The 12,015-nt window shown below is 45.5% G+C and overlaps 1 protein-coding gene across 4 annotated transcripts in view; it reads left to right on the top strand.

Moving 5' to 3' along the window:
- Positions 1-11,921, top strand: part of LOC133489273 (regulator of G-protein signaling 5-like) — a 31,281-nt gene extending 19,360 nt beyond the window's left edge. For 3 of the 4 annotated variants that reach the window (XM_061798181.1, XM_061798180.1, XM_061798179.1), the window contains 5 exons: positions 8,845-9,159; positions 9,256-9,345; positions 9,434-9,489; positions 10,636-10,799; positions 10,889-11,921. In XM_061798181.1, coding sequence (XP_061654165.1) covers positions 8,981-9,159; positions 9,256-9,345; positions 9,434-9,489; positions 10,636-10,799; positions 10,889-11,098 — 699 coding nt within the window. In that variant the 5' untranslated portion in view covers positions 8,845-8,980 and the 3' untranslated portion in view covers positions 11,099-11,921. Of the gene's footprint in view, positions 1-2,694; positions 9,160-9,255; positions 9,346-9,433; positions 9,490-10,635; positions 10,800-10,888 lie in introns of those variants that run through there. The other variant, XM_061798182.1, reaches the window with a different exon arrangement.
- Positions 11,922-12,015: the final 94 nt, after the last annotated feature.

The following is a 12,015-nucleotide window of genomic DNA, read 5'->3' as shown; positions in this document are numbered from 1 at the left end:
ATGCATTCATTCTTGTATTTTCTTTAGTTTTTGTCCTCATTCGGGTTGCAGGTGAGCTGAAGCCAGTGGCAGGTTTCAAGTATTTTGCTCGTAAAAAAGATGAAGTGAAAGGTTATCGTCGTCACAGAAGTGAGAAGTCTCTGTTGCTTGTATTTGGGGTACGAACGAAGGTGGTCAAAAGTGAGCCGCATACGTTTTGTGTCGACGCGAGGACATGTCTGGGGCCGCTTTGAGCTCGATAGGGAGGAGACTTAATCATTGAGTAACAGCAGCAGATGCGCACTTGCAACGAGTCCGCCACCCACCCGGCCACGGTACAACCAAACAACAACAGGACGAAATGCCAAAGGGGGGTCTTGCGCAGCCCGGTGGCATCCAAGATAGGACCATCGCTGCCTGGAGCCTATCCCAGCTGCCTTTGGTACAACCTGCACTGTTCGCTAGCCAATCGCAAGGCACGTATAATCGAACAACTGTTCCCAGTCACATTAGAATCTTCAATTAACTTACATGTATATATTTTGAAATGTGTGAGGAAGCGGGGGGGGGGGGGGGGGGGGGTCTTCACACAGGAGGGCTTGAGGGAAGGACCTGCAGCTAATTTACTTTTACCAGTAGCATTATCAGATCAACGTTTTCATTCTTTGCCTCTCGATTGCACAAACATTAACACTTGTCAACTTCATGAAAGCACACCTGGCAAACCAAGTTCAACAAATTCAGGGCTTTCTCTAATTGAGTCTATATCACGCAAACCTTCAAACTCTGACATCTGGAGCCTGTCCCTGCTGATTTAGCTTCACGCTGGACGGGTTGGCAGCCAATCGCAGGGCAGGGATAGGCAAACAACAATTCACACTCACATTCACACCAGCGGCAAATCGAAAGTAGTCAATGTGCATAATATGGAGAACATGCAAACTCCACAACCCTGAGACGAGATTCGAACCCAGAAACTCTGACTGCGAGTCAGACGTGTTTCTCGCCATGTCCTGAAAATACAACACAAGAATATTGCTCATGGCGGTGCAGATAAGGGATACTTTCGTTCGTGTGCATTCAAAGGACATAAATAATGTTTGCAATGCAAGCCTCCGTGATCGAATGTGCGCATAATTCCACACATGCACACAAGCATCATATAGACTTTGCCACTTTTGTCGACTACGGGAAAATGCATGATCATGTGATCCTTTGGGAGGAGGATGCGAGAAAAACACTCCAACGTATTCTTGGATTTCTGCATGGTAGGAAAATGGATCATAAAGACAGAATACACATTCGCTTTATGTTTGTGTTTTTATCACATTACTGCAGATTGTGTGAATGCGTGTACGTGCACGTGTGAGTTTGTGTGATGCAACTTCATCCATCGTGTTAATTCAGAAGCTCGCAGGCATGCATGCACACACAATCCTATTATGTGACACAAAAAGCTTGGAATGTACTCATCTTAATAATATGCAGTTCAAAGTCTTTTTTTTCTGTTTTGAATTCATTCAGTCCCTTTTCATTCGTGGCATGGCGGTGACAAACACTTTTTTTTGTCGACGAGAAGTCAGGAATGGTGGCACAATGGATCGCTCACATCCTGTCAGAGCGAAAGATGGATGTGACTCTGCTGCCACCAGCTGTCGACAAACAGAATTGCACCATTTCGCTCGGCCGACCACATTTAGGCAGAGTACAAGCAAGGTTTGAATAGGAAAATAAGGAGCGGTAGTCAAATCTTTATTGTGTCAAGTGACTGCATATAATGTTGAACAGTGTCATATTTACTGAGAAATGTGTGTGTGTGTGTGGGGGGGGGGGGGGTCTTGGATTACAAAGGGTGTGCGCACATCCAAAGCACTGAGTCATGTTTTATATGCGACTCATCCAGTGAACACAAGAGTGAGCAGTGAGTCTTCCCCCCCCCCCCCCGTTTTCATTCGGATCGTGCAGTCGCACCGTCTCACGCGCAGTGGCGGCCCTAGCTTGAATGGCGCCCTGTGCGTGACCCACCTTTGGCATCAATTCGGAAGCAAAAGAAGGCTGAAATCGGCAGTTCGAAAGGGATTCCGCCTGGACCGCGATCAACAGTGTTGGGGAGAGTACTACTTACTTACATGTAACAGGATGAGCTCATTTCATTTTCCCCCCAAAAAATATGGAATTGTAATCTATTACATCACTGGGAGAAAAGGTGTATTTCAATTGTAGTTGCTTTGGGAAATTTCGATGATTCAAAATTTTAGAAAAATAATATTTTTTTTTTTTCGTATCAATTTGTAGTAGTAGCGGTTTGCGTGCTTTTATTTAGTTTGTACTATGACTAGGGTTTGTATTTTGACCACGCTACAGCTGTAAAGGTAAATAAACCCAAGATGAATATAAGACACAGGAATTGTCTGCGATTCCCGAGAAACAATTTTCTCTTCAACACAAGCGCTTGAGGATGGATGGTACGTCACCGCGCTTCAGTCCTGCAGGGGGGCATCGTCTCAAGGGGGCACAAGTGCCAATTGGTAACAGGTCATACATATCTTTGCAATCCATGTCACGTTCATATTGGGGAAGGGGTGCATGGTTATTTATTTTGTTTGTTTGTTTGTTTGTTTTTATCACTGGTAGCCTGCTATGGTGGCATCACACAAAAAAAAAAAAAAGTTTATCAAATTTTGTTTTGTTTAGTTAACTGTTCCTGAAAAGAAACAAAAGTGCTGAACTCAAGTTTAACCACTTTTAGTGTGTTCAGCTTTGGACGTTCCACGGTATAAGACGTCAAACCGAGCGGAAAACCATCACCATCACCATCATCATCATCATCATCATCATCATCATCATCATCATCACCATCATCATCATCATCTATCCTCTAAAGCCCAAAGAGAACAGCAGACAGCTGTAAATTTGCGCCACAAAAGTTTTTGTTTGAAATTATTTATAATATTGCACCCAATTCCATTTATGGAGACGCACGAATAAACCTTAGAAATGGTGAAGAAGTCAAAATGAAGTGTGGGAGAATCCTAATGCGCGGCTATTGCTTTTCTTCACAGTTGCTGAATTTATTTGACCTCGGGGTCTTTTGCGAAAGCGAATGCATTCATAGCTTTAGTCCTGAATAATTTTCTATTTTGGGGATCCTTGACTTTTGGCTCATGTACTTATTTCCTCGCTGAATTCTTCTCAGAACCTTTGGAGATATAAATAATCCCACGTTTCTTCAGGAGACATTTCACCTTAGAAGGATTGTTCTTTTTGTTCTTTTGTTTTTTTTGGTTTTTTTTCCTGCTAAGTGACCAGGGTTGCTTCTCATGTATTGATGAGCGGTATTCCATCCCACGGGAGGGAACAATTCCCACACGAATGTGGCTTGCAGTCACATGACTGGAATCTGGCAACATGGGAAAGTTGTTCCTGGTGATGACTGTCACATTCACTTAGGAAGACAAAGTCACAAACAGCTGTCAGGCTTTTGGGCTTGAACGATAACAATCGCAAAATGTATAATTCTCCTCAAAGCCATAAATGTGTTTGGGGTCCAATGTTTGCAAATATTTTACAGCTGAATTGCTTATTATGGCGCTTTGAGCAGACACGGAACAGCGACTTGCTGCTGCTACTCAAGTGAGTTGAGTGGGTTTAAAAACATCTGAATCTCTCTTTTCGTCCTTCGTGAGACATCACCTCCACAGTGGAAGCTTCCATTTTGACTTCCTGCTGCATGCTCGTCCAATAGGAGCGTTCGCCACGCCGTCACCGATTGGTCACGGGGTGTGTCGGCTGGCAAAAAGACCAGAAGTGCTTGAGTTCTTTTTGGCTAATTGCACTGAGTGCGTTGGATTTGACCGAGGTCGTGATTACGCGATACAACGACAAGTTTAGCCATCAAGCTCTCCACAATAAAAAAAACACAACAACACAAGCAGCAATGCGCAATCGCTAATATTAAAGACATGACAAAATATTCAACGTAGTATCTCAACACCTTAAAGATATGACAAAGATGTCATCTATACAAGTCTTTCTCATTTTTTCATTTCTTTCTATACGATTCACAATTCCAGTGCAGTCTGAAGTTTTGGAATAAGGTCGAAAGTCCGAATGAGTTGAGCGTTTCCGTCCCGCGGCGCACTGACATTCCGAAGATTTCCTGCTCTGCCCCAAAAGTGCTGGCGTGCGGCGGAAGCTGTGGCTTAACAAGGCCGCCGTCGTCCTCGGTTTACCCGGTTCATGATCGTGCGCGGGCCACAGGGCTCGTGTTTAAATTGCTGGTATCAATGCCGCCATGTATAAATACCTTAATACATATAGGAATTATTTGAAAGCTGCACAACTAAAGAAGATCAGAGTCGAAGCTTTTGTGCGCTTGCATGAAGGATCGGAGTTGGGCTGCAGCGAAGTTTGTCAGCTCGTCTAAGAATAGAATGTTTTATGTCTCAGTCTTTGCAGGCCTACTTCAGCCTCCGTGTTTTTGTCTTTGGCACCGCACTTGAGCTGAAACTTTGCGTCTGTGCACAACTTTTTGGGGTGTTTGTGGAAGCTTTTTTGTTTGACTGACTCGTATCAAATATCCTACATGCTAAAAGATCTATCTACTCTGACTCTGTCTGTGTATTAAAAGTCCAAAGCGTATACACAATTCTTGTCTGAAGTGGCAAGAGTGAGTTTTCATGATTTGCGTTGCGATACTTCGTTCGATCTTTGTAAAACGGTGCTGGACTACAGTGGCGACGACCTGGCATGAATCGAAAAGGATCAGATGTATTCCAGAAGATTTGGATTTCGTCTCCTTTCTAATGTATTATTATTATATTTGTATATGCATCTTAAGCATTTCCATCTTTTTGCCATCGGATATCATTTACAAATATGAATTGAAAAGCAATGATCTGATGCAAAACTAAAACCAGGATGAAAAATTGGATCGATCGACACGGTTTTCATGAAGCGTGTTCAAATAGCGGTCGTAGCGGGTGCGAATTGCGACCCCCACGACATCGTGCTGAGAGGCGCCTCCATTTGTGTGTTTCATTTCTCCACCTTATTCAGCAAAATGAGACGAGTACCTAATGAAGCCTCCACTCTGCACACGATCGTTTCACGCAGGCTTCTGCTCAACGTCTTGACCACGCTGCGAGCGTGACTTGGCGTTCTCGGGAGCGCCGCACGCAGGTTTGCTTTCTGAGAAGCGCGCCCACCCGCCACCGTGTCTCCGCTCGGGCTCTCGAATGTCGGCCTTTGGTGCTCCGTCGAGGTTCAAGCCTCGCCTGCCTGCAGAAATGCTTAGCAGCTGCAAGGCAAACTCATGTTCACCTTCCTTGAGGGAAAACAAACTCCAAGAGCGCTCGGGGCGAAACCATCCTAAAGATGTCATCGTACATCGTACATCGTATAATGAGCAAGATTGCCAATGGTAATGGTCAATCTGAAGAATTCCTTGTATTTACTCTCGCGATCGCAGGCGGAGTTCAAGAGGTAAAGCGGATCCGTCTCCATCTCCCTCACCATAATTCGCTTACGAATACGTAACCGTCATTCCGACTCAACTGAACTTTGTCCGCTCGGGTCGGAAACACCGTCGCGTTTCGCATCCATCTCGGTGCACAAAAAGGAGCACGTTGCGCAAGTCAATCTAATAAGAGTCGCAATGAACGAGGACGAGAAGGCGGCGCCCTCGTCGCTCTGAGGTGACATCTGTGCCTTGTTTAGCGGCTGCCACCTCCCGCTCCCGCTCGACCTGTTGTGTCACCGAGCGGCTATATTTCAGAATAAAAGTGGGCGCATTAGCGGCATTCAGGGGCGCAGACGTTTCCTACAAATCAGCTTTCCCTTGCACACAACCCATTTGCGGCAATGTACCCAATTAGCTTTGTGGCGCACATCCTGCTGGTGCCTCGCAAGCTTCCCCCGCCAGCTTATTTCTTTCGGTCCAAATTTATTAGCCTCCTGCGGGGTATTCTTTGGAAAAGGCCATCTCTTTTTTTCTGACTCACAATTCATAGAAGGACTTTAGCAAACATATTACCGCGATTCATTTGTCAGAATGGTTAGAAGCATCGTTGTCCGAGCAAGTCGGGTTCAAAACAGCAAAATGAAAATAAAAAAATACATCGAGCGTTGCTAGCGTTCATGCTAGCCATTGCTGGAATCGAACAAATCAAAACCCAGTCTTGGCGCGCTTCTCACTTTTGACTTTCTGCCGTAAACAAAACATGTGAGAGACGGAGGAGGAGAAATGCTGGAAACAGGCGGCGGAAACTACTTTTGTCTTGGACGCTTTCCAGATGAAATCTTGGCTCATGTCAGATGGGAAATGGAGTGACTATTTGGGAATTCCTCTGTACTTCCCACTCTTCCAGAAACAAGTTCGCAGCAATTCATTCAAATCTTTCTCGCAAGACAGCGACAGGAAGTGGTGACTGTCCCCGGAGTAGCGAGATAAAGATTTTGACACGACTGCTTTTAGCAGGCGTTTCAACCCTGTAGAGCGATAAGAGTCGTATAAGAGTCATAGTGGAATGAATTATCAACAGAAATATCAACTCGGTGAGTCCTGCGCGTCCGCTGGCTTCGAGGTTTGTACTGGAATAAGAACTCGGTTCTTGGACTGAACTAATACAAGCTGGCTGTATTTGGGCAAATCACAACGAGCAAATTAAATCTGCCCGCAGATTTTTACGACAGGACTCGGAATAATCTGAGCGCTCTGGACAGTGCTTACCATCATAATGTAGATTTCGCTAGATTTCATTTTCTGTTTAGTAGCTGACGGCATTCATAAAAAGGTGAAAGGTGGGCGGAAACGATGCTCATCCCGCAGGACCAAATGAAGAGCCTGGTTGCATCATCGTTGATAACTACTGTGAGCAGTCGTGAACATGATCAGTCTTTTCACATAGATGGATTATTACAATCACATCATTTGAGCAAATTTGCCATGAAAGCGGTTGCCCTTCCCATTCGTCAGTCGCCGACAAAAAGCTCGGTGACCCCCGATCTGAAGATGTTCACAATCAATATTTTGCAATACAAGTTCCGTATGTTCGACTGCGCGGAGACGCCGACCATTAAATGTATTAACGTGTGCCGATCGCTGAAAAGCGATTGGATGACAAAACATTTTCTCCCCGCGCCTGTGTGGTGCTTCTCCGAGTACTCTGCGCTCCTCCCACGTTCCCCCCAAAAATACATGCTGGGTTCATTGAAGACTGCAAATTGTCCTGAGGTGTGAAAGGTTGCGTCTCTCATATGTGCGCGGTGATTGGCTGGCGACCAGTTGGGGGTGTGGCCCGCACCTGTGACCCGACTGAGGATAAGCAGTGCGGAGAAGGAAATGGAATGGAACAAATATTCTCATGTACTTTGTAAATGGAGGTCAGTGATTCTGGCCAGCCACACAATCTGCGTGTTATTAATTCATGATTTGATTCAATTCTGGGTCGGCCGCATTGTGACACGTCAAGCTAAAGACGAGCGCAAAACCACTCAGGTAACCTAGTTTTAGGAGTAATTGAAATGCTGATTATGTCACTCTTGTATGTCTTTTTTTTTTTTTTTTTTTTTGTCTTATGCAAGCCAAAACAAGACTTTATGCAATATATGGTCGCTTGTTGTGATTTGATCATTAGTGGCATTCGAGCCACGTCTCCATTCAGAACATTTCGTGTCAAGACAATTCTCAGAAAAGTTCTCATCTTCTTGCTATTTTCGTGGACTGCTCCATCTTTGGGCATTTTGAACCTCATTATTGTAGCCTGACTTGGATCGGGAACTGTTTGGCAGTTACGAAGGGAAAAAAAATACAACGTATTGTTCTACTCAGGAAATTGACGCAGACACTTTCAATGAGTCGTTTTTATCTGTCGCCGTTCATTTTCCTTTCCTTAGAGTTTGTGAACTCCTGCTAACAGCAGTATATGCTAAAAATAGATCCCCCCCCCCCCCCCTTCACCAAACAATAGGTTTGCTCAAACATGACACTATATTAAGTCTATATTTATCTTGTCTACGTTTCACCAAAGAAAAGAAACGGAAAAGGAAATGCTTCTTCATCACTTCCTGTTGATAACGAATGTTGTTGCTTTCTGTTGCTTGTCTTCTCGCGCTAAAGCGAGGTACACCCATAACGATTTTTACCATCTTGGCCGATTGTGACAGATCCGATGCGATGAGGAAAAAAATGGCGAGTTCTCGCCGCTCTTACTGTGCGAGCTGTCGACAAGATGGCCAACACGGCGGACCACACGCATAGCCGTAATTGCGAGTCTCCTCCCCCAAACTCGAGGTGTGTTGTAGTGCCGGGACTGACCCGTGAGGGGCGGCGTGGTGCCACAGTGGACCAAGACTGACAAACTGAAAAATACAAATTTCCCCATTAGAATCGACCGTTTTCCAAGCGAATCTGGGAGCAAAAATCCCTCTTAGCGCACCCCACACCGCTTGATAATCGCTCAAGATCGTACCGTTGCTGACGTCAATCGGAAGTGAGGAATACGCTCACATTTAGCCCGATCATCGACTGTATCGTAACTCACACCAAACATTTCGTTCTTGACTTTGATTGATTACAATACTGAACTGAACTGAAGAAAAGATGAATGAGCTCAACAATGTGAAGAGAAAACAAATGTATGTAACAAATATTACAAAACTATTTTTGTGGCACAGCGCACAGAGAAGCAGACTGAACATAAACCGAGTGAGCAAAAGATGTCTTCGCTCTTGAGCTGACTTTAGGAGGGGGAGGGGGGGGGGGGGGGCGCCCGGTGCCTTGCTTAACAGCCACTTGACAGTGGTCAGGATTCACACCAACAACTATTGTAAGTTTTTCTTTGTCCCCGGGACGTGACACACCAGCGGCAGAATCCGAGACCTTACATAACAGATGAGCGAAAGGAATCGACCCAATTAGGTCGGCGGTGCGGCTGCCTGCAGTCTGGAGGAACGTCTCCCCGTCATCCCGCTGCTCTTGCGCCATTGGCCGAGAGCTGCGATGTCGCCGAGAGGGCCGCCCTATAAAAAGGGGCCCTCTCCCTCACATCGGTCAGACCAGCTGAGAGCGATCCCGCTGGTGAACGGGCTCTCTTTTTTCAAACCCTCGGGAAATATCCACCACCGGCATCTCGCCATGTGCCGAGGACTCGAACTGCTGCCGATCGCCTGCCTGGAGAGGTGAGCCGCTGTCCTTCTCATCCAGATGACAAACCGTGTTGCCTCCAAGCCTCTGCATTTTGACATCTTTGTTTCATTCCCTCTTGGTCATCACAGGGCCAAAGAGCTGAAAGCCCTGTTTGGGAGTTTGCTGCACAAGTCGGATCACGGCATCCCCGCGCGGCCCCACGAAACTGAGACTCAGCGGTAAGGCGCGTCCACCTCATCTTTACGTGGACTTTTCACGGCTTAACTTTTTTCACTTACGTTGCACGTTGCTTCCTTTGTCCCGCAGTGTTGACGAGCGGCTAAAATGGAAGGAGTCGTTTGAGGAATTGCTGTCGAGTCAAAGTAAGCGCAGCTTTTCGCAAAGTCATGCTATGCTCTCGCCGGACGCGACATTAGGGACACACGGGCAGCCGGGCCGAGCCGCTCCGGAGTCCTTGCCGACATTTTACACGCCGCCCTCTCCGTCTCTCATTTCAATTTACTCACAAAAGAAATCAAATTGCATTGTTCTTAGCGTTGTCTCCGATTTATAAGATAACGTCGCCCAATTTAAAATCTTGCATATGGCTATCTCAGGCTACGGAGAATTATTCTGATTATTTTTCATAGTAATCATAATCATAATCATAATACGCACTTTAACACTGATCTGAGGTTTAAATTAAATCACATGCTTTAGACAGTTTGTACTGTCACACAACAAATAACTCCGATAAAAATCATATACATATATATGTATATATATATGAAGGAGCAAAAGGGCTTGCTAGCCAGTTGTAAAGTAGTAGCACGTAATATTAATTGGGCATCGCTTTATATTTGTATTTATTATTTCTTTTGTTTTGAAAGTTTATAGTGATCATTTGTTTTAGTTTGATAATTAAATCATATTGAGGTTGAGATGACTGTGTGACTTGTCTGTTTGTTTTGACGCCCAATGAAATAAAAAAACGTCTCGATGGAAAATTGATTTTAAAAAAGAATAATACCAGCGAAACAAATGAAGGGAGGAAGGGAAGGAGGATCATTTCTGTTATAACACCATGTATGTTTATTAATGGTTGAAGTTAGCGGCACCCCTGGAGGTCACAGCGCCCTTCGCATTTGCCTATTTAAAACCAATAATCATAATAATTTGCCTATATTATTGCCTAACGGGTGAGCCGGTTTATGTCGACATACGAAACGAAGGCTGCTCTTACGCTAATAATGCTCGATTTTATGATGGTTATTATCGCGGTTCTACCACCGCGCTGCATCATTCTGAGAGGTGCTTCAAATGTTTTGCCTTCCTTCGTCAGATGTGAGAGGAGGAAAAGAGCACGTGCACCTTTCGCTATGAGATGCAATGCACTTTCGCCTTTGCAGAGACATAAATGATATGCGGCTATTGTAACGGACGCTATTTCATTGCGCAGAGCTAACCTTGCAGCTGTTGATTCCGAAAGGTCACGACCTATGCTAACTCGAACTCTCTCCTCTTCTTAGATGGTTTGTGTCTATTCAGAGCTTTTCTGGTGTCGGAATTCAGTGAGGAAAATATCGCCTTCTACTTAGCGTGTGAAGACTACAGGACTACTAAGCCCTCGAAAATGTCCGTAAAGGCCAAGCAAATCTTCGAGGAGTTCATCAGCACCGACGCACCCCGAGAGGTAAACAACAGACACCCCAAAATGGGCGCATCAGTTCGGAGGTGAGTCCGAAGAAGTCACTGATTGTGAACTCCTTTTCCCTTGGACAGGTAAATCTCGATCACGTGACCAAAGCCATCACCGGGGAGAACATCGAGCATCCCACCCAGTCGTGTTTTGATCTGGCCCAGGCCAAAATTTATACTCTGATGGAAAAGGACTGCTACCCTCGTTTCCTCAAGTCCTTGAGCCAGCAGAGCGGACAAGACCGGCTAAGCGACTTTATCGAGAGCTGCGCAGCCGGCGGCCGGCAGATGTGATCCTGAAATTTGTACGCTATTGACGCCTAGCCGAAAGCGATACGCGACAAATACCCGAGCCGAGGGGGTCGCGCGCCAGGTTCGGCGGACTGGGGTCCCAGCTGAAGGACGGCGAGCTGTGAGGACGCACGCCGAGCCGCTCGCGAGAAGACGTTTGGCGTGAAGTCCTGACGGACACACTGCCGCTCCGCGTTGCTGTTCACACCACCGATACATCGCTGTATTCATTTATTTATTCTCTTTCAACTCAATGTGTATTTAAAACGGAACAAATGGAATATTTGCTTTTTAGCTGTTTAGTGAAACTGTCTTTTTTTATTGTGCAAAGTGAAATGAAGTGCGCCAAACAAAGGGAGGCGTGACTGTTGCGTTGTTGTGAAGCCGTGTGCGGCCTCTCGATTCCCACTCGACAAGCGCGTGGCCGACTGCCAATGAACGGAAGAGATTCGTGCATCGACATGTTACGATGGCACTGAAAATCGTCACGACTCTCGTGAGAAGACGGTGAACGATACACCACGTTGACTCCTTAGATGGTAACCGTGCGTGTGGAAGGTAAAGTAGATGCCACTCGAGTTGTTCAGACAACGAGAGAACAAACAAGCGACATGCAACGATTGCTAAGTCAGTGCTTACGCGAGGCGTTTTCAACTGAGAACACGAAAGGAAACAAGTGTGCCGCCTTCGCCAGTTGTTTTCACAGCAATGCCTTTCTTTTGTAACGAGGAAGCAGAAATGTTTGAAATGGGGATTTCACTGTGAACAGGTATCGTTTTGACAACATTGCCACCTTTTTGGTTCAACTTCTCAACAATAAAATGGAAAAGGAAAAAAAACAAAAAACCTGTTTTCGTTTTGATCCGGTCATTGTATATGAAAACTATAAATAAGGGATCAAAGCTGTTTTCTCTAGTTCG

The sequence above is a fragment of the Phyllopteryx taeniolatus genome, chromosome 14 (genome assembly GCF_024500385.1).
Source record: "Phyllopteryx taeniolatus isolate TA_2022b chromosome 14, UOR_Ptae_1.2, whole genome shotgun sequence".
In the NCBI taxonomy this organism is placed as follows: domain Eukaryota; kingdom Metazoa; phylum Chordata; class Actinopteri; order Syngnathiformes; family Syngnathidae; genus Phyllopteryx; species Phyllopteryx taeniolatus.
This window is presented reverse-complemented; position numbering and strand designations above follow the sequence as displayed.